The sequence below is a fragment of the Argiope bruennichi genome, chromosome 7, assembly GCF_947563725.1.
Source record: "Argiope bruennichi chromosome 7, qqArgBrue1.1, whole genome shotgun sequence".
NCBI lineage: Eukaryota > Metazoa > Arthropoda > Arachnida > Araneae > Araneidae > Argiope > Argiope bruennichi.
The window spans coordinates 72070022-72092742 of NC_079157.1; the positions used below are offsets into that span (position 1 = coordinate 72070022).

Consider the following 22721-nt stretch of genomic DNA (forward strand, 5'->3'; position numbering starts at 1 on the left):
TCTTCAGATTATTGAAAGTTTTCATGTTCTGTTTTACGTGCCTATTAAGTAAAATTAATTGCTTTGATAAAATAATATATGAATAATTTTATTTCCAGGAAAAATTTTAAAATTTTAACATAACAAATTTAAAATTTCAAAGAAAAATTTTTCAAAGAGTAAATCTGGAAAAGTTCAGAAAAATGACTATTGAAATTTTCATGAAAAAGGGAAATGTAGACGCTTTTTTCAAATGATAAGCATGTTTGTTCCTAAAAGAGACCTTATAATGATTAAAAAAATTATATTTATAGCAGAATTTAATCGAAAACAAGTATATATTGAATGCAAAGAAGATATTTAACTATATCGTAGTGTATAACGTGCATGCCAAACAAATGAAAAATAATGTATCTCATCATATTACTTTAGTTTTCATTTATTTACTTATTTAAGTAATAAATTAACATATTATTGGTAACAAAATATAAGTAAATAAATATACGTATGTATAATGTTTTGCAAAAAAATATATCAGCTTAAGGATATATGCTGCAGACAAAATGATATGGATATACTTGCTCGTGGAAAAAATATATTTTTCTTTAAAGTAAATTTGAAGAGATTTCGATTTATTTATAGACTTTATTTAGAAGGACGAAAAGAATATATGAAATGTACATAATGTACATTAATGTCTTAAATAATGTATATTAAATGTATATAAATGTATATTGTATTGTCCTAAAAATATGAAATGTAACATTTAGAAATTGGAAAAAAGCTGATATTTAAAGAAAACTTAGTTTATTTATTTTCATTGGTTAGCAACTATTTTTAATAATCATTTTTCTGATTTTTTTTTTTTTTTTTTTTTTTTTTTTTTGCTTATGACGCTTTTATTTTATTTATTTTTTGCTTTTATATGCATTTTCCCTGATTTTACTTTATGACTAAATGTATTTCCCCTGATTTTACTTGATGCCTACAAATATTTCTCCTGATTTTGTTTGATTTTTATATCATTTTCCCCTTGTACTGTTTAATGACTAATTATATTTCTTCTATTTTTATGTGATGACTATAATGACTTTCAAGAATATTCATCGCATCTGAACACAAAGTAGGTGCTGTTAATCCAGTCCATTCATCAGGAACTTTGTTAACGAATATGAACTTAACATATTCATATCTTTGAGATTCATAACTTAACATTTTCTTTATTCATTTGCGTGAATAAAACGTTCCGTTTCTTCCAACGAATGGCAATGAGCGTGTTATAAAAAATACTTGTTTCATGGGTAAAATAGATAAGAAACTCCAGCACCTTGACGTTTCAAACTAAGGTTCGCTGAGGAGGTCTTGCCAAACGCCATAAAACAAACACCCGATCACTTTCTTTTATGTTTCTGTGCAAAACTGCACAATGCTATTACGTCTGGTACTGCAGCATGGGCGCCGCAGAGAGGTTTGGATGCGGCGTCGTGTTCATTCTGAGGGCAGGAAAGCTCTTGTTGTACCAGTCTTCATCTGCGTCTTGCCTCATGGCCGCAGCCATGTTAGGGTTGGCATGGCCCATGGAGAAGGGCTGAGCTGCCATGGGTGGGTAGCTGGAGGCCATAGGTTGGTACCTCCCGCCCATACTGTTCATGGCATTTGGAGGTGGGTACTGATAGCCCCTCGAAGCCACCGTGGCCGTCGGGTAGATGTTGCGCATCATGGCGCCGTTGCAGGTTGGGAGCACAGAGGGCGCTGCGAGTGCCTTCTGTAACTGTTTTTCCTGCTTCCGGTACTTGGCTCGTCGGTTCTGGAACCATACCTGGAATAAGATTAAATTTTTAATACAGATTATTTAAAAACCTAATGTAGTTATAATTAGGTAAGAGACTAATTATGAAACTAATGTGATACATCATATGGCTAATTATATCCTGTTCTGCAGTATATTATAATTGTTCAAAAAAGTTTTGCAAATTAAATAAATGAAAGTAAGGAATGCAAGAAAAATAAATCTGCAATTTATTTTAAAACTCATTTTAACTGAAATCAATCATTAAAAATATTTATAGTTTCATACAATTTATTTAATAAATCTTTTTTTCCTCTCTTTACTTAAAAAAATACTTTAAATATCAATTATTAAATTATTCAAAAATTAATCGAAAGAAAAAAAAAGAAAACTGCATGATGCATATGTAAATATCTATTCCCGTTTATGATTTTAAAGACTGGTTAATCTTGTTCGATTTATTAGATCAAGATCAATGATCCATGATTGTTGTTAAGATGAAAGTAAGCTCAAAGTTCCTTTAACCATGCTCAATTCGTTCTGTTTTCTTCCTTTCTTTAAAGTTATTTTAATGCTTTAGAAGTTCATTTATCGACATTATTATTAGATATAAAAATAGTCGTGGCATATCCATCTAACTAAAGAAACCATTTGCTAAAATCACCATACATTTGTTGTATAAAATAAAAAAAATTTTAAAAAATTAATAGACTTTGCATTAAATAGATTTAATAATTCGCCTTTTAAAAACCAAGCGATTAGAGACATACTTTCTTTCAGAAACTTTCTAATGTATTTATCTAATCTAATTTATTTTAAAAGTTAATGTCTTCGAAAAGATCTCGAAGTTTTTTTGCTAAAAATATTTCATTACATTTGGGCAAATTTCAATGCTCACTCGAAAAATAAGAATATATAATCCTAATATGCATTTATTACTTTGATAGTTTGTAACAAGAATGCTACTTTATAAATGTGTAATTACAAGACATAAACGAAGTTCTCGTGAGGCATTGTTTTGTGTAAAAGTGCTGTAATAGATTCAAATTTATGCACTGAAAATTCTATGAATTTAATACCAAATTTATTGAAGAACTTGAAACATATCCAGAATACTAAAATGCATGTATTTACATCGATAAGTTATTTAAAATACATAAGAGAATTCAAACATTTTATTTACATAGCTATACAGCCAATTCTAAATATTAATGGATTGTGGTGATATTTGTATTTTCTAAAATGAAAATATATCGCTATTTGTCCTCGCAAACGACACACTACACTTATATTGTATAAAATGAAATTCTGAAGCGTGAACTGAAATTTTGCACATCAGAAGGTTTTTGAATTTCATCGAAATTTCATGCAATATACCAAGGATTTTTTTTTTTTTTTGAAAAAAAGAAGCGATGAATTATTTTTAATTTTATGAGTTCATTCAAAATTTAATGCATAAAATTATAATCAACTAATAACCTTAATAATTTTAACGCTATAAGTATAGTATATCCAAAACCAGTTCAAAGTTTTAGAAGTGGTATTCTAAGAAAACATGGATTTAGTTAAAAATATGCATTTTTATCAAAATGTTGCGACTTTTGATCTAATGTATTAAAAATTATTGTATATCTAATGTTTCATCCTGATGGTTTTAATGATTTTATCACCACTTAAATATTCTTATGTAAATGAACCTACGCATGTTCACATGATATAAGTTAAATGCGAGAAATTTTGGAATTCATCGTGCATCTTATCCAAGTAGAGGGCAGGTGATATCAATTGAAATTAGCTACTATATGATACAATCACTTGATAAATATGACTCTGACGTCTTCTGGATTGATCTATTTAGGAAATAAAATTGAATTAATGATTTATTTTTTGTCTAATTTTACACAAAATTTATTTTATTTATACAGGAAATGAAAGTTTAAATTATGAAAATTTATAATTTTTATTTTACCAATTGCACAAAATTAGCTTTAAAAGCAGTCTAATGAGATGAAATTTGTTTCCTTTACTTTATTAAATAGCTCTAATTTTAAACAAATAATTACAATCATATCTGTTGCTTAAACAGACATATTTAATTAAATATGCTTATTACATCCGCTAAAAATAATACTAATAAATAACTATTTATTATAAACTGCCATTAATAAAAAAATATATCGCCGTTTGTTCTAATTCATTGGGAAAACTAGAAAAATGTAATAAAATTAAAGAGTCTTCTAAAATTATGTATAGAATAGCAAGATTATGCACATTATTCGTTTGATGAGTTTTGCTGTAAAAATGTCAGTGTCATTTAAAAAAAAATCTAAATGTGATAAAATTCGATTTTATTCCTCCAGCATAAATATTTTATTACTTTATGAATAGATCTGATTTTGTATACCATTTTTATAGCAAAATGAATTTTATAGTATTGAAAAAGAATTATATTGATTCTTTTTTTCTAAATTTTCCTTTTTCACTAATGATTTCTTAATTCGCTTTTAGCATTTTACATGTGCCAACAATATACTTATGAAATCTGCGAATCCAATGAGGAAATGACATATTTGGTAAGAGAGTGGAAATTAAAAATGCATATTAGTATTCATGGTTTCAATTCAAAACAAGTGCTTTATTTTAACAAATTTTAAATGATTGATGATTCAGTTAAAAGGTATTGCTTGTTTTGTATTCTTTTGTATTCTGCAATAAAATTTTATTTATGTATAGATTTGAACAAGAATATAATTTAGCTAATTAATTTCATTACTGGTATTACTTTTTTCTGAAACGAAGTAACGATTTCGAAATAGCCCTAACTAAAATATGCTTCAAATTTGTGAATCTGTACTTTAAAAATGTCCACCTCTTTCCTGAAAGTTTTATTTTACGGTTAGAGTAAGAATGCTTATCATCAAATCCATCAATTTTTAAATGTTAATGGTAAGCTATATTATTACTTTTAATGTGAAATGCTATTGTTAATAACTTTAAAAATAACAGAAATTATTAATTAGTGCAAACTGCGTACTTCATATTAGTAAATACATATTTACTGTGATTTTAACAGTAAATTAATTATCATTTTATTATTATTTGAGATACTTAATGTAAAAAAAAAACTATTCTAGAAGTTCGGTATAAATTGTCTTAGAATTTCAATGAGAATCATATATAATGCATCATATATAATTTTATCCTAAGATAAAGGCTTTCTTTACATATTAGCAGTAATAAATACTTCTTTTTTCAAAATGATTTAATAATAACTCAAAAATTTCTTTCATAAGATCTATTCCTTGTCAAGTGCTTCAAAAAATTTTGTTCATTGCCTACCGTTTACATTTTTCTGCCTTTTCAAGTTCTAAATCGATAATTACTTTCTTATATACTGTGGAAGCAAATATATTATGTAACCTTACAGTATTTATAAGAAATTTTGGACCTATATTTCAAATAAAACTTTGCTTTTGTTTGCTCTATAGAAATGATGATAACTAGCTTTTTACAGTAAACGAAATACTTTTTTCTGAAAAGTTGACAATGAAACTTCACTGTGGAAAAAAAATAATATGGCACTATTCATGCATAATTATTATATACTCCTTTTTTAAGTAGAATAAAAGAAGCACTAAATAATTATTTCAAATACAAGCAGTTTTAAGTACTAAAAATGCCCAAATGTAATAATAATAAGTGTCTTAAATAATAAGTGTGTTAAGTTTGATTGAATTCAACTCAGCTATTTCGGTGGAAATATATACCTACATAGCCGCATTAATTTTTATTTATATTAATATTTCAAAACATTTGTAAAATGTAATAAATAATTGAAGATATTTATAAATTTTAAAAAAATTACAAAATACTCGTCTCTATATTCATGAAATTTCTATAATTTCTATCCTGTAAATTAGTATTTTGTAATTTTTTAAAAAATGTTTATTTTTTGCCGATGATATTTAAATATCACAATTCTATTTAAGTTGTATTCGTTAGAATTAGAAAAAATAATAATAATAAAAGCTACGATTATTTGGAAAATGATTTTCTATCCATTTTGAATTCAGAATTCATCCTTATTAAGGGTAAATTCTTAATAGCATTTCAAAAAGGAAAATGATGAGAATTTTTAAAATACTAAAAAATTTATTAAGAATACATTTTAAAGTAAAGAATTTTTTTTAAGTTATAGAAAATGCTAATTCAAATATAATTCATTCATAAATAGGACATATTTTTACTGTTTACAATATATTTTTGTCATTTAAATTTGCAAAACCATTTCATAAAATCCATATAAGTGTATTTTTACCTTTTAAAAACAGATTAAGGAAAAAAAATTCATATGAAATCAGTCTGTGATTATAATACATCCTTAACTCCGATTAAGATTAATATTCTATCAAAATTCGAAAACAAATTGTTCGAAGAAAAACTCGAGGCAATTTTTTTTCTCTTAGAAGAAGAAAACTTTTTCCTCAATAAAAGGTGAAATAAAATCCAGTCTCCTTAAGTTGCATTATCTACCAAAGCAGACATTTAATGTTCGCTCTAAAAGGATCAAGCAATCACTCTTTCTGCTTCAAAAAAGAATAGAAGCAGCGAGTTGGATATTGGATCCTGTTGGGACGAAATGGCTTTTTAGCAGAACGAATGAGATGGATTCGAAAACCTTTTGAAATGGGTTCTGATATGCTCAAAGAAAGAAACTTGACAAAAAAAGAAGAGATTAGATGGCTTCAAACGAATTGAAAGTCGATTGGTAAAAGTGAGAGTTATTGTTTCTAAAATTGTTGACTACCTCAGGCGATATTTCTCTTGCACTGAAATCTTTAAAAAGCGCATTAAACAGATTGCCTTATATTTCAAAAGTTGGAGTGCCGTTAAATATATTTCTTTAAAAAAAAGAAGTTAACGGCAAAGTTTCATTTATATAAAAATTGCCAAAACAAAAATTGTAACTAGATAAAATCAATACTTTTTCGTGCTACAAATACAGACTGCAGAAACAAGAAAGACTATGCTCTTTATTGCTTAGTTTCATATTACTATAAACAATATAATATTCTGTTATAATAAATTAATTACAGTATTTATAATCTTTGGTATACGGTTAACTACATCCTGCTTTTTTAGTTTCTTTGTAAAGTTGGCATTTAATTTATATGTTTTGTTTGGCTCATAAATATTTATTAATAAAATAAAATAAATAATGTAATTGAATAAAAATAAAAAGATTTAATATAAATATTTTTATATACATATTTAAAAACTAATATTAAGTAATATTTTATATAAATATTTAAAAAATCCTATAAATATATGACAATTGAGAAAAATATATTTGAAATTTAAAATTAGAATTTTAAGTACAAAAGCGGAAAGATGTAGTTAAGCAAAACTGTAGATCAGCATGAAGAGAGTAAATGAAATTTAACAAATAGAAGTTGCTAAGAAAAGTTATGTTTTACATTGAACTAATCCCAGTTTGTAGATAATGTGTAATATCCAGAAAGTTTATTAATAAAGTTCAATATAATTTCCTTATATGATACATTTATGATTGCCTATAATCGTTGGCAATATTTAATAAATTGTAAAAATAAACAAGCCTTAGTGTTCTCACCAAAACGTTTTCATATATTCTCTATTAATTGTACCAGAAAATTATTAAACGTATGCCATTGACGAACTATAAAAAAGAGATTATTAGAGATAAAATTTTTGGCTATTAATTATTGGAGTGTACCGGAAAACCGAATGTATATTTTGAACTGCATTTTTTCCGTCCAATTAAAATTAAAATTTGACACAGAGCTACAACTGTAATCACAAAATCATATACGAAGTTTCATATATTTTAAGCATTCTGTGTTTGAGTTATTTATCACGTTGACAAGTTTGTAAGATCGACAGACGGTTGATCCCTCGATGGATTTGATACCGAATTTGAAATATAAATACCCTTTTGATATTAAATCTGTGTGCCGAATTTTATATATTTAGATTTCTTAGTTTTGTATTTATCATCTTAGCTTATATTCGAACAGCCGGAAAGATCGTTTTTTTCTGAATGCATTTCGTTCAAAATTTGATACCAATTTACAAATTTGGAATAGACCATATTTTAAATTTCATTCGTATAGCTCAAAGCGTTTTCGAGTTATCGCGTTCATAGACAGATAGACGAATAGAGAGCCTGGCACAGTTCCAAAAATGTGTTTTTCGGACTTAGTAAGTTCTGCAATGTGGAGAATCGTCAAAATCTAAAGTTCAAATATTTTGATGATTGCAACAGCTTTCTTTTGTAGATAAGAAGGTAAAAATCTTTGAGAGTCAGAATTAATAATTCAAATTTTCTACAGTTTAATGACTTTTAATGAAAATTTTTCTTTAAATATGTATACTGTTAATTAAATGCGATATAAAAATTAAGAAAAAATGAATTTATATTTAGTCCTAAACAGAATGAAGTTTCCAACAAATATCCAATTTTAAGTAGTTAGCGTTTGTATTTCACAGATTATTTTCATCTTTTATATCCAATTAGCTATTTTATTAATTATCTTTTCTCCAAAATTCAATTAAATGCATTTTACATTCGATAACTTAGAACATTTTGATTTTCTTTAGTGGTCTCAATAAAATATAATCGAACATTTAACTTGATTTGCTGTAATATAACATTCTTTATTCTTATGAAAGAGGTGGAATGGATTTCAAAATACATTTAGTAATACTCTCTTAAATTTTATCATTTTAACATGAATCGGGTTTGATGACAAAGAGATGACTTAGATTCTTTTAAAAATAAATTAAATGAATCTGAATAATCTCTTTGTAGTTTAATAAAAAAAATATAGAGTTGCTAAGAACGTACTCATTTTTGTAAAACAAAAGTATTATTGCAAACTGAAAATATATATAAAAAATGAAATCAAATATAATATATTTATAATTAAAGTAAGTTTAATTAACATATCTGATTTTCATAGTTTAAAGAAATGATATTAAGAGGTAACTCTAAAATGAATAAAATATACGAAATGAAATACGAAACGAATCAATGTTTGAAATATGTGTGTAAATAATAAATTAGATGAATTAATAATATAAAAAGCTAATTAATTAATTATTAAATAATTAAATACCTAAATATTAATTTATTATAAATAAATGCTAAGTATTTCCAACAAAGAATATCTGCTCAAATAAAAATGAATGCTTGTTTGTGTGTTTCTTTTTATTTAATTCTACAGTTTTTATCCGCTTTTGAAGAAATTTGGCAGAAATGATCTTCAAGACAGGAAGCTAAATGTCAACTTTTAATTTAATAAAAATTTTCTGCTACATCGTCCAAAACAATTATCTTATTAAAATTACTTTTATACTACCCTAAAGACTTTTTATATTTCTTTTATATTGCCAAATTCATTTTCATGCATTTTTTCTCTAATTTTAATAATTTTCTTAAAATTTAAATTGCTACAGAATTTGTAAAAATGATCTTATAGTTATGTTGTAATTCAAATTAATTTCCTAGTTACATCGAAAAATCAGTTTCATCCTTCATTCATGTTAAAATCAAAATATAAAAAGAACAACTGTCTTTGATTGTTAACACCAAATTAGGATTTTCAATTCTTTTATTTCGAAACATATGCAATTTTTAATTTGCGCGTGCAATGAAATTATGTAAATTCAAATTCATTCAAATTTTCCCACCTATCTAGTAATATCAACTTTTAAATAAATGCATAGTAATAGCTTAATAGTCAGGAAAGCTCAAATTTCAGGCGAAAAGAGGCTAGTGATATGTATATTAAAGATAATTGTCTTGACTTCCTATATATAATATATATATATGTGTGTGTGTGTGTGTGTGTGTGTGTGTGTGTGTGTGTGTGTGTGTGTGTGTGTGTGTGTGTGTGTGTATTTCTTAATTTAGAGGTGGATTTATATATTTCAGCATTTAAAATTAGCCTAATCATTGCTGTTTCACATTACACAATTTTTTTTACCTTTATTACCTTATAAATTTTACAAAAACACTTTTTTAGCATTTATAAATTAAAGTATGGAAAATGAAATTGGCAAGCTTTATTGTCTTTTTTGTCCTCACAACGTGCATAAGTTTGTTCTAAATTTTTGATGAAAACTTTAATAATATTACTTTAAAATTTTTTTATCCTCATTCCTCAATAATAATTCTGTTTTCAAATGAAAATTATTCTCTCTCTCTCTCTTTATATACTATACAAGATAAATAAATATGTAATAATAAAGGTTTTATAGTTGAGAATTTATGAAAAGATGAATAATTTCTGTCGAATAGTTGACAATAAGCACCAATTGTTATATTTGACAAAAATAATAATATACATCGCGATTATGAAATTAAATTATATATGTAATTATGCACAAGTTTATAAATTTTGTTAATTTCGAATGATAATACATAAAGCTAATTCTAAATGGAGAAGGCAATGGATGAAATGGTTTTAAATATATCTTTAGCTATAAATGAAGATTTAATTTTAAATAAAGCATTTAAATTTAACCTCGGCCTGAAATGCGCATAAAAAAACAAAATTTATTCATGGGACAATCTGAATAGAACTTCTCTTTTTCTACCAGATAGAGAATCTGTTTAGAGAAAAAAATGGGAGCTTTGGAAAGAAAACTAAATCAAAGTATGACGTAAACAATAAAACTGATTTTATGGACAATGCATCGCATTTGCCAACTTCAAAAAAGGAAAAACTAGTAAAAATTTCCGCTTCACAAGATTACTTTCTTTTACTAGTCTATAGACAGAAAGCAGAAAATGCATAGGGAAATTCTTCCACTTTAGGGAAATATGTATGTGTTTTTGTAGCAAAACAAGTTACAGAAAAGTTATTTATGCGCAAGATTGCTTGAAAACTAGATGGATTTCCGGTAAACCAAAAACGGTCTTCAGCATTAAAAGCCATTTACCACTACGAAGTAAAGTCTTTATTGCGTTGGGTATTCGATGCGGAAAACCTGTGGCAAACAACGTCTTATCTGCTGAGACTGAACATCAGAAATGTTTCCGCTTGATAGAAAAAAAAGAAAGAAAAGAAAAGAATTTACTTTTGCATACAAGAATCCTTAAAGCCCAACGGGGCACGTTGCTTCGCCTTATGCATAATTGATAAAGATGCTGCATCGTCCTTATTTCCTTTCTTGCCCTCTAAGTTTTGAATCCTAACTTTAAAATTTGCATATAGAACGCAGTTTTTTTCCCCCTTCTTCGGAAGATTTATTCCCTCTTCTATCGCCGTTGCACGAGTTTCCTTCATTCCTGAGGCATATGCAAAAGAATGCTTGTTTACGTGGGAAACAAATTCCTCCTATGGTGCAAAGAGGTTTTTGTTGCCAGTGCAATCCCATTGTTGATGCCCTTTTATTTTAGACTCCTCTGTAATTTTTTTTTGTTGTTGTTGCTATTGCTGCTTTGTTCTTATTCCTTTTCCTGCGCTCCTTTAAGGTGAGAAAGGGTAAAAACTCGAATCCTTTTGATGGCGGCTTAGAGCCTTGCCGAAGATACAGCAGAACCTCAGCTGTGCGTGTGTTACTTCTACTTGATCCGTAGCTCACTTACATAATTCGCAGCGCTTACTTCGAAACTTTGGTACCATTTTTTTCTCTCTCTTTCCTTCGTTCTTTTCTGTACCTTTCCTTATCTTCCGCCGCCTCTCGCATTCGTATAACCCGATTTTATTGGGGTGTGTGGAGGGAAGCCCAACAGACAGCTGCGTGCAGAAGGCAAGGCGGGGGTGCAGGGAATGCCCGTTTCATATGCAGAATCCATTACTGCCGCTCGCCTGGCTTTCCGCGTACGCTCTTGTCATACCAAATGAAGGCCGCTTGTTTTTCTTGTTCCTACTCTCTTCGCCAGAGCATCCACCCCTCCCTGCTGTTTCTGAAGGAAAAGAGGGCCTTCCCGCCCTATCCCCCATCAGCCACTTACAGCAGCGCGAGGCTGCTGCGAGGGTTGAAAGGAAAGAGCCGCATTAAGGCGGGAAGGCGCTCCCCGCTCTTGCTCCAGCACCCTTAATGAAGATTGGCATCCCTGCGCCGTAGCTGCCGCAGCGACAACTCACTGCAGGCTGCAAATTCGATTTTCTCTCGGGCACCGGGAACGTAATGGACTTGAAGACGTTTCATCGCACGCCCGAAAAAGCCGGAGTTCCACCACCACCGTTGCCTTTTCCTCCAAGTCCCTTTTGCACCACCATTTCCTCTCTCACTCTCTCTTCCCAAGTACGCCTGCAATCAGTGGAACCAGTAATGGCGAAGGGAGACACACACAGAGAAAAGACAGAGATATATCCTCGGCGAAACTTAACGGATTTGATTTGGAAGGTTCCCTGGCTAAAAGGAAAAGGGTGAGGGAAGGAGGACAAGGGTCTGATAAAGTTCCCCTAAAAATTACTTTAGTCTCATTGTCGGTGCGCTGCAATGGCGAGAAATCAGATTAGAGTTCCGATCTCTTCGTTATGTGCCCTGCTTTTCGGGCGCGAATGCAATAAGTGGTGAAGCGTGTCAACGTGTGCTCTGCGCAACGCCCTCCCTCACTCAATAAACTATATTAGTGAGGTGACCCCGCTCAATTATTTGCCCACACACGTGCGACAATGTGTGTGTGGAAACGAAGGATTTTAAACGAGCTGACATTATGTGCTCGCGGGTAATGAGCTTACTTTAGACACCTCCCAACGGGAGAACGAGCCATTAGTCGTGGCAATATCCGTAGCAGGAGACAGCCGCATTGATCTTTGAATCACTGTTATGTAATTATACTTCGATATGATTTCGTCTGCACAGGGGTTCTTGGGGTTCCGGGTGTGATTGGCCCGATATCGTTCCTTTTAGAGTAAAATGATTGGCTAGCTCGTCTGGTCAAAGTGGTGACAGAGGTAAATGTGGTCGATTCGAGATGCCTGAAGTAAGTTAAAGTGGAAAATACTCCAGAATATCTTAAATCATACAAGTCTGTGGTAAAGAATTTCAATAGATATTTCTGTACTCAATAAATTAGGTTTTAATTTAGATTCTAAAAAGAAACTATCTTGGGGGTTATCCAGTTTAAAAACTGCAACAAATAAGAAGTTCAAAAATTCATGTACTTCAAGACTTGTAATGGCCTTGTGTTCTCTATGTAGTTGTTTCATGCTAAACTGATTCGATTGAATGTGTTAGAGATGGGAATTTAAATTGCCAAAAAATTAAGTCTAGATGATTTGATCTAGACTTAAACTAAACTGGACTCTAGATCACTAAATTCATACAAATAAGAATCATAATAATGAAATCATTTCTAAAATATAAAAATAGATTTAAAAAATCTAGGTAAAAGTAACGCCAGATATCATGCCATTAAGATTTGAAGTTCTTATTCATTACTTCATTAGATGATAGGAAATATGTTATGAGATTTTTATTATTATAAAATAAAAATGAAATATTTATGATATTATATTTTGACTATTACAGCACCGTATTATATGAAATATCATAAATAATTGACTCGCACGTTTGACTTATTGGCTTGAATAATTGAATAAATGACTTGCATGAATAATAAATAATACTCTACTAATCTAAGAGATTTAAAAAGCAAATTAAATTCTTCGAACAGAGATTACTGATTAAAAGTATTAAAATTGTCACAACGCGTTATCTCTTTAGAGCCGTCGAGTGGCGTAACTGGATGCAAAACTTTCCACCAATCTTGAGTAGTCATAAACAAGTAAAGCTCTTAAAATGTTGCGGAAACTGATGGTATAATAGTTCAAAAACAAACTGTTTATTATAAGGGCATTCGAATTCTTCTCAATCTGTAATTCGATCGATTATTAATTTTTTAATAAGTTTATCTTGAAGCATTTTTTTATGTTTCTTTGTAAATCACTATTGATTTGCTTTAGTTTAAACTGGTTTATTTTTGTGCGAAAGAGGGACTAAATGAGCAAGATTTTGCTACCATCAATAAATACTGTTTATTTTAGAGTAAACTTCCTTTCTTTTAATATGAAATAATAAAAAAAAATTAATTTAATTATTCACAGGAGCCTTGAAATACTTTGACGATTATCAGATCTGGAAGTTAAAACAATTATTGCTCAGAGTTTCTGGAAAACAAAGATGCATGCTGTATTTCCTACCTATCCATGATTCTAGTACTTGATACAAAGTCAAAGGATAGTCTCAACAAGGGATAATAATTTTCTTTCGGATCTTGTGCCAATATTTTCAGATCTTGGACGCAGTAGATTTTTTTTTTCTCCCCATTTTGTGTGGAATCGTATCCTAGCTCAACTCGCTTAATTTTTTGTGAGTGTAATTATTTTGTAGATCGTTTAATTCTCTTCTTCTGCTGTATCGCTACTTTTGCGATAAACAAATTTATATTGAAGATGGCAGATTGGAATACGTAACACTAATAGGCCGTAAAAATATAGTGCACGTCTTATCGCATAATGACTTAAAATTAGAGAAAGCATATCTTCATTTCAAAATCTCATTTACAACAATATGAGATGTTGATAATTTAAGACCATCACTTAGTTCTATGTGCAGGCTACCAATAATGATCAAAATTTAGAGGGAATAAAGATTACTTTAACCTGTGTTTTCGTAAGGGTTGCAGATGCAAAGCAGCTTTCTTTGAAGAAAAGTTTTATTGAAATACCAGGTTCTAGGCGATGCAGATTTGTGAAGTCCGAGATAATAGATATTCGTTGATAAGGTAGAAGTTGAAAATAAGAGAAACACATTGATTGATCTATCATGGACTGCTGAAACCAATGTTCAAACTAGATTTATTACACGAAACTCGCTGCAGCTGCATAGTTTGTATCGGAATTGATGAACCAGCACGTGAATCTTGAAATTATATTATTATGCACAGTATTATAATTCAGAAATAATATTTGTAAATGAATGTTTTATATTAATTAATATTTGGAAATTGTGTTGTTAAAATTTTTCTTCATTGCTTTACTGCATTATAGAGAATGTCCAAGGGCTTATTTATGAAATTGGTGGAAAAATAATTGTGGTTTTTACAAAGAAATATGTTTATCATGCATATGATTTATGTCATTTGATATTAGATATTTGATACTTAAATTTTACTTTTGATGTAAGTTATTTATAATTTTATTTAGAGATGTTTGTATGATGTTGATTTTAACGTGGAGTCTAGAAAAAGAAAATTTTCATCATATATATACATAATTTTTTTTTTTCTTGAAAGAAAGGAATTTTTTGGTAATTACAAAAATACATGGAATTTATAGTGTTGATGATTACTTAACATAAATATCAGAATTTGTTTACCAATTATATTTTGGCTGTTTTTTGCTAGGAGGTTATCAACTTTTCACTCGTCTAACAACTCAAATTGATTATAATAACTGATTTCAATCATCATAATTAAGTCCTTGAAATTAGAGAAGGACCCCAAGTTCAATTTTCAATCACCAATCCGATGAAAACCGCGAGCTTTAAGCAGTTCAATATTTGAATTACACAATAATTAAAGAAAATTAGAAAAACACGGCGTGTAAAATGTACGGTTGATGCACCAAACATTGAAAAGGGTCCATTTTAAAGCGAATGATAAACGGCAGTGAAGAATAGATAACATGCAATTATATCAATAAAAAAATTCCCAGAGAATTTGAGATGAACCAGTACAAATCAGATGGAAAGCTGACACTCTTCAAAGAAAGATTGTGCCATTAAGAGGAATTGCAGAGATATTTTATATTGATTCAAATGTGTATTGACAGAGATAGGGAAAATTAGATGAAGTAATCAAAGAAAATTCTTGAAATAGCAGAAGATTTAGGTATCAGATTTCTTCCATGATAACATAAGATTATACTTATCTGTAGAAACTCAAAAAAAAAATAAAAAAAAATTGCAAAATGGGTGAACAGTTAAATTTACCCTTTACGGAACTCAGACCTTGAGGCATTAAATTATATATATATATATATATATATATATATATATATATATATATATATATATTGTACTTTTTTCAGTGTTTTGTTGTTAAGAATTAGAAGTTTTATGTAAGTGAGTTAGTGAATAGTGAAAGATAGTTAGCTGTTATAGATAGCAATAAGAAAAGTTGTTAAAAGTTTATTCACTGTTTCAAAATTAAAGCTTTAGTCTGTAAAGGAAAAAAAAAAAGACGGCAATTATTTTTGTTCCACCTTAGAACTTTGTAACCGAATGGTCAATTTCTTTTAGAGTAACAAAATGAAACTCAAAGGAAAGAATAAATGAATTAACGGATTTTCTCACCTGGATCCGAGCTTCGTTGAGCTTGGTAATTCTGGCGAGCTCCTCTCTGCAGTAGATGTCCGGATAGTGGGACTTGGCAAAAGCTGCTTCGAGCTCCTGGAGCTGTTCTTGTGTGAAGGTGGTCCTGTGTCGACGTCGGGCGGGGGTGGGAGGACAGGTACTCGCACTCGACCCCGGCGTCGTCGTGGGGGGCGTCAGACTGCTTGCTGACGTCACCAGACTAGGACTCGTCTCGACTTTCAGCTTCTTGAAGGCACCTTCTGTAGCTGCGCTCAACACTGCAAAAGTAACATTGCTACTCAGTCAACATTAAAAAACAATATCTATTCTTCAAATTAAACGTTTTCGCCTTCATTCATCTAACCAAAATGTGGTTCAACTTAAGAAATATACTATTGACTTCCAAGCCGGATTTTCAAGAATAATTCTTATTTTCTAAAGTCGTGCCCAAGCGTTATTCATGTATCTATTAATTATTAATCTTCCTTGTCAGGTTGTATTTTGTAATTTGTATTTATTGGTTTTGTTTCTTGAGATCATCGCAATACAAGTATAAATGCATAACAAAGGGTAAATAATAATAACGTAATAATGCGTAATATTTTTTTTGTTTGTAATATCATTAAGAGGATTAGCATACAAATTTTTAGAAAAAAAAATTATGTATCTATTAAAATACATTAACCTTGGATCTTGCCACTCAGTTTTGCAAGATTAGATAATTTTTCCTACAGAAGATTTAAAATTTTATCTCAAGTGATGTAATAAATTTTTCAGAAAGTGAATCGAATAGAATAATTAAGAAAATCCAAAAGTGTTTGGAGAAGATGGGAGCTTAGTTTATGCAGGCTGTAACAATCTCATCAGTATCCAGATTTTATAGGAATCGATGCAGAATTGTCCCTTATGGTTAATTAGGAATAAATCAAAACATCAAAAATTTTACTATGTTATTGCTATTATTCCTTGTTAGTTCTTTGTTGATGGTCGCGGAAATAATAGTAATTGTTTTCAGTTTTTTTAAGCAGTAAAATTAAGTTAATTTTAAGCGTCCTCAATGAAATATGAATGGTTTGATTTTTTCAATTGTCAAGCTACGAATGCCACCTCATATAGAAATATATATATATTTAATTTAAAGTTATAAAATGGAATGTAGAGGTTGAAAATATAAGGATTTTGTTCTACATTTATAGAATTGATTTTGATTTGATTATTATAGGCTAAAAAAATGAGATAATTTAAGATTTTAGTTTGACTATATTATAGCAAATACACTTAAACATTAAAAAATCATTAATATTGCATTTTATAATGCAAATTTTTTTTAGATATATGTGTGTCAATTAAAATAATTAGTCTTTTTTACTATATCCCCCACAAAAAAACAGACACTGTAACAGAGTCGAAGGTAACATGTTTGATATTGGAAAATTCTTTGTTTTTTCGCATAATCTTTTTTCAGTAAATATATTATCCTTGGAATAAAATTTTATTTCTTAAGGATTTTATTTTTAATTGATTAATTGGATTAGAAAGAACCATTTTCTAATGTATAACTACAGAGAAAGAATAAAATTATGTTTGTCCCAATTATAATTTTAATTAAATGTTTTTTAAGAGTGCCTTTGTTGATATTCACAACGTATGCAGTAGCATCACCTAATCGCCGTTGATTTAACTTTAATAATGAAAGAAAATTTCAGGAAGATGTTACATATTGAAATTTACTGTTCAATAAAAGAAACAAAAATTTTTAAAAAATAACAAGAAGACGATTTTGTAATGTCAATGCGTGTAATTTCTTTTATTTTCAGCACTGAATAACTGCTCAAAAATACAGTGCGTAAAATAAAGTCCATTTTTCACTGATTATTTTTAATATTTTGTCTAATAAAATAACCTAGTAATTTAGAGTAGAGAAAGTAGTTTTAAACTTGAACATCCAATTAAGAATTTTTTTTGAAAATCAATGTAAAGTTTTTCAAACTACATTTTACTTTATCTTCATGATTTCAAATAATTTTATTCAGGAAAAAAAATCATGAAGCTAATTTATTAATCTACGTGATAGGGAAAGTCGAAGGATAACGCATGTTTAAAACTTTCAGTAACATCTGTTTTGAAAATTAATGCTTTTTTTAAACTTCCCATTTGTTAATTCATTTCAACATTTCCCACTCTGTGTAACAAGTCCATCAGTGCGAAACAAATCGGTAAGAAAAAGGGTGCAAGAAAAGAAATTCTTTTCTTCCTCATTTTGAAAATCAAACTTATAGGATGTATATTTTGTTAATATATAAATCCAAAAATAAGAAACAATGATTTATAATAATTTAGAAATTTCATATGTTTGTATCAATTTTTCATTTATTTTAATGATTTAAGAGTTCCGTTTATATATAATAGTGGAACGTAGGAAATTCAGTAAGATATTTAAAATGGTATGCAAAAAAAAAAAAAAAAAAAATGATATGGAAGATGTAAACCACAGACATATTTAAATAATATTTATTTTTATCTGTCAAGTATTAATAAAAAAGGATATATTAATTTCAAATGTGTAGCTGTCTATTCTTATTTAAAATTTAAGCTAAATTTTTTGAAAATTTATTTAATATATAATCAAAAAATTTGTTTCCTATTCTAAATATTATTTTTAAATTCAATTATTTGATTTCGCTAATTTGGAGACTATTGTTTACTCTCATAAGAGATAAAGACTTATGAATCTTATTCGGTGCCTTAAGAGGCAAAGAACCTAATGATGAAGGGCTTACCTCCGTTTTGGACGTGTCTGAGGGTGGACGACGTGACGGAGGTGGGCATCGTGTAGAAAACCATTCGACGACCCTGAACAGCTACACAACCGAAAAAAGAAAAAAATAAATAAACATTAGTTTTCTTCAAGTTATTAAATGACTAAAGAAAATAATTCATTCATCTAAAATCTATAATACTGTGCAAGTTTTTTCTAAAAAAAAATATGCCCATTCTTGCTCCATGTGTGTAATAATTTTGAGTAAAAAATTAAAAAATCAAATAAATAATGTCTGTTTTAAATTATTAAATAAAAATTATTTTTCACCTTATTAAATGGCTGAATTAAATATTGATCTAAAATATATCGTATTGTATCAATTTTTTCAAATACATACTCGTTTTATATGATATAAGGATATTAAATTAATTCTCAGCATAAAGTTGACATTTTGTGCTGAATATAATGCCATATTTCTTCACTCATTATATCAGCAAAATGGTCACAAAACATTTTAATAAGGAAAGGATTTTAGTTTTCTAATATTTAGAAATTTTTGAATTGAACTTGAATAAGCATTGGGAGTTAGAAAATAACAATAAGAATTATATACGCGAATAAAGTCAACAATACTAATTTCTGATAATTTAATTTAAAAGAAAAATTGAATAAAATTTGTCTACCGAAAAGTTTTATAAGTAATTGCATTAAGAATTTTCTTGTAGAAAATACGAAGTAAGCAAGAATGGGAGAGGGAATTAAAAAATGCGCTTCAATTGAAATGAAGCGAAAATTTATCTTTCTAATAAGATATATTAAAAAAAAAAAGAAAGAAAAATTAAAAAAATAAAAATAATAAGATGTCAATATAAAATTCCTAGAAAATTCCTGCATTTCAAACAAATATTTATTATTATTATCATGGTAATCCTACTTTTTCAAATTGTATTCTTCATAATCTTGAAGATTTCATGTAGATAAAATCTGTTATTTTGATCAAATTTTTAAAATAACTTCGTTTTTAAGTTTATGTTCATGAATCTCAGATTCTGCTTTAAGATGAATACGAATGGGAAACAATAATATAGATTTAGAAATTCAATCCCCTCACCCCTTTGCCTACATCAACGCAGAATTTGCATCGGATTATTTCTAAAGTCATCGGATAACGCTGTAATAGCATTGGATATGGATAGAAATGAACTTCTTTGCAAGAGCATTTGTATTAGCTTATAAGCTTTATATGCAGATATGAAAAAGCCCACGGTTTTATCTAAAAAAATAAATAAAAGAAATCGAGAGATTGGTGTTCAAAAAATCTAAAACTCGATATTTATCTTAATACATAATATGGCATGCTTTGTATATGAATTTTTTTTTCCTGCAGTGAAACATATCGCATACGTTTTTGAAAATTTTCATTATGACTAATGAGTCTAAGATTTGATATAACTTCAGTGACAAGATAACATACAAACTTTATTTTACTAACTCATAGTAGTTTTTAGTCTGCTTCTTGATAGATTTCACTCAAAATTCAGTAAAACTATGCACACACACACACACACACACACACACACACACACACACACACACACACACACACACACACAAATATATGCAGGAGATGGAAAAGCAGCGTTCTGTTTGATTTTTAGTCCTTTGTTTGATAGTGTTACGAATATATATCAACACATATTTGATGTTACAAATATATATCAACGTATATTTGATGTTACAAATATTTATCAACGTATATTTGATGTTACAAATATATATCAACGTATATTTGATGTTACAAATATATATCAAATTACATGAATGTAGCTTTATGATATATTTTTTTTTTAGTTATCGGGCTCAGAGATAATATATATATTCCAAAAATGTGCTTATCAGACTGAGGAAGGTTAAAAATAAATCGTGAGTTCGAATTTTTTGAGGATAAAAATACTTTCTTGCTGTAAGCCTCATACACAAGAAAATAATAAAGGAAAATAATGGAATTATTTTAGGTAAATTATTTATTTGTATTTCTGAATTAGAAATTATATTAGTCATTTACACATTAATTAAATATAAATTTTATTTATTTCTACCGCACTTTTTAAAAGTTACGCGTCTTATATAAATACAATGAACCTCATCTTCTATCATCGGCATCAATCCTTCCAGCATTGTCATTGGAGTAGATTATCTCGAGGAAAAGCGAGAACTCACTTTTTGCTCAGTGACTTCTCTTCCACGTAATCGTGCTTCCCCATCCCCACATTCGTCCCTTAAAATCGCATCTTAGTCCACCATATAATCGAACACTAATTATTAATTCGCTTTTTTTCCGTTTTTGAATAGCACAGTATATGATATAATCTGATTTTTAATTTTGATCAATAATGGCAAGAATAGAAAAGTAACAGACTTGAACAATTAAGGTTTCACAAAAATATTTGGTTTATTCTCTATAAGGATGACTTAAATATGTCAACGATTTATTTTAATGGATTAAATAGTCACATGTTAAGCAGAGTTTCATTTTTCTTCCTTTTTTAAAGAGGAGAGATTTAAATTATCTGAAAAGCATGCATTGTCAGATAAATAACTCAGAATCAAACTTTGAATTCACTTGGAATTTCTGGCGCTGGTTAATGGAGTTAAATAAATTCATTATCACAAGGTAAACATAATAGATTATGATTTAACACTTCACTATATGTTTCATTGTGCTGTGACATAATACTACTAAGAGCAGTTGAAAAATACGTGATAGATTACAAAAGCATATTGGCTTGCCGCTTTCAATAAGAATTACTTGATAATGAATTCACTTCTTTGACAAAGAAATATATTCAAACTATTTTTTTTAGTTTAAAAAATAAACTTCAAAAATCTTATTTATTTGTTTATTTTAAGCGAATACTAAATTAAGGCTTTTAATAAATTTACAATTATTTTATAATTTAATGTCATGCGTTTAAAAATGATCTTTCCTAATTAGCTAATATGGATTTAACACAATTAAAATTTTTTACTACATGCTACCTATATCTTAAATATAGATGCATTAAAATAAGATGCATGGATTTTTATTTTACATTTTATAATCTCAGATATAGCTATATTACATGCATTTGAAAATAAATTAAAAAATTAGAACGTAGGAAACGTCTTTAAAATTTTTATGTTGCACATTTTACAGGGCAGGTCAATTGACTTACAGCTAACATTTCAAGAGTTTCAACTAAGCTGTCGGAAGAATTCTCGATATTATGTTGTTTTTTTTAAATTAGACTTTAGTAAATGAACATTTAATAGAAATGTTTCCGTTTTCTATGATAAAATCGAAAAATAGAAGATGCATAGTACAATGAATATAATAAATGTAAAGCTACTAAATGCTATAAATTACCTATGAAAATTCGAAATATAGAAATAACTTACTGGTAGAAATAACTAAACGAAAATCATTCTCTCCCCCTTTTGTTCGATTCTTTTTATTTTCATTTTACTTTTTACTTTCTACTATAAATAAACTATAGTAATCGGAGGGGGGGGGGACCTATCCAAGATTCAGATTTCTCCGAGTTCAAAAAACCTATTTTCATAATTATGTCTGTCTCTCTGTGAACACGATAGCTCAAAATTGCTTTGGGTGAGACGGATGAAATTTGGCATATAGTCTTTAAAAAAATTTATAAACTCACCTCACATTTTGAGTGAAATCCATTCAGGGAAAGTTTGTATTTGTCCGAATATATATCAACACGATAGGTGAAAAGCGTAGTGAGCTAGACAGATAAAATTTAGTTCACAGATATAACATCTAAAATGTAGATACCT

The 22721-nt window shown here is 28.6% G+C and overlaps 1 protein-coding gene across 2 annotated transcripts in view; it reads right to left on the minus strand.

Moving 5' to 3' along the window:
* Positions 1-914: 914 nt before the first annotated feature.
* LOC129976286 (homeobox protein unc-42-like) overlaps positions 915-22721 on the minus strand; it is a 62665-nt gene continuing 40858 nt past the window's right edge. For both annotated transcript variants that reach the window (XM_056089773.1, XM_056089772.1), the window contains 3 exons: positions 18904-18984; positions 16124-16401; positions 915-1798 (listed from right to left, as the gene is read on the minus strand). In XM_056089773.1, the coding sequence (XP_055945748.1) occupies positions 1412-1798; positions 16124-16401; positions 18904-18984 (746 nt within the window). In that variant the 3' untranslated portion in view covers positions 915-1411. The remainder of the gene's footprint in view (positions 1799-16123; positions 16402-18903; positions 18985-22721) is intronic.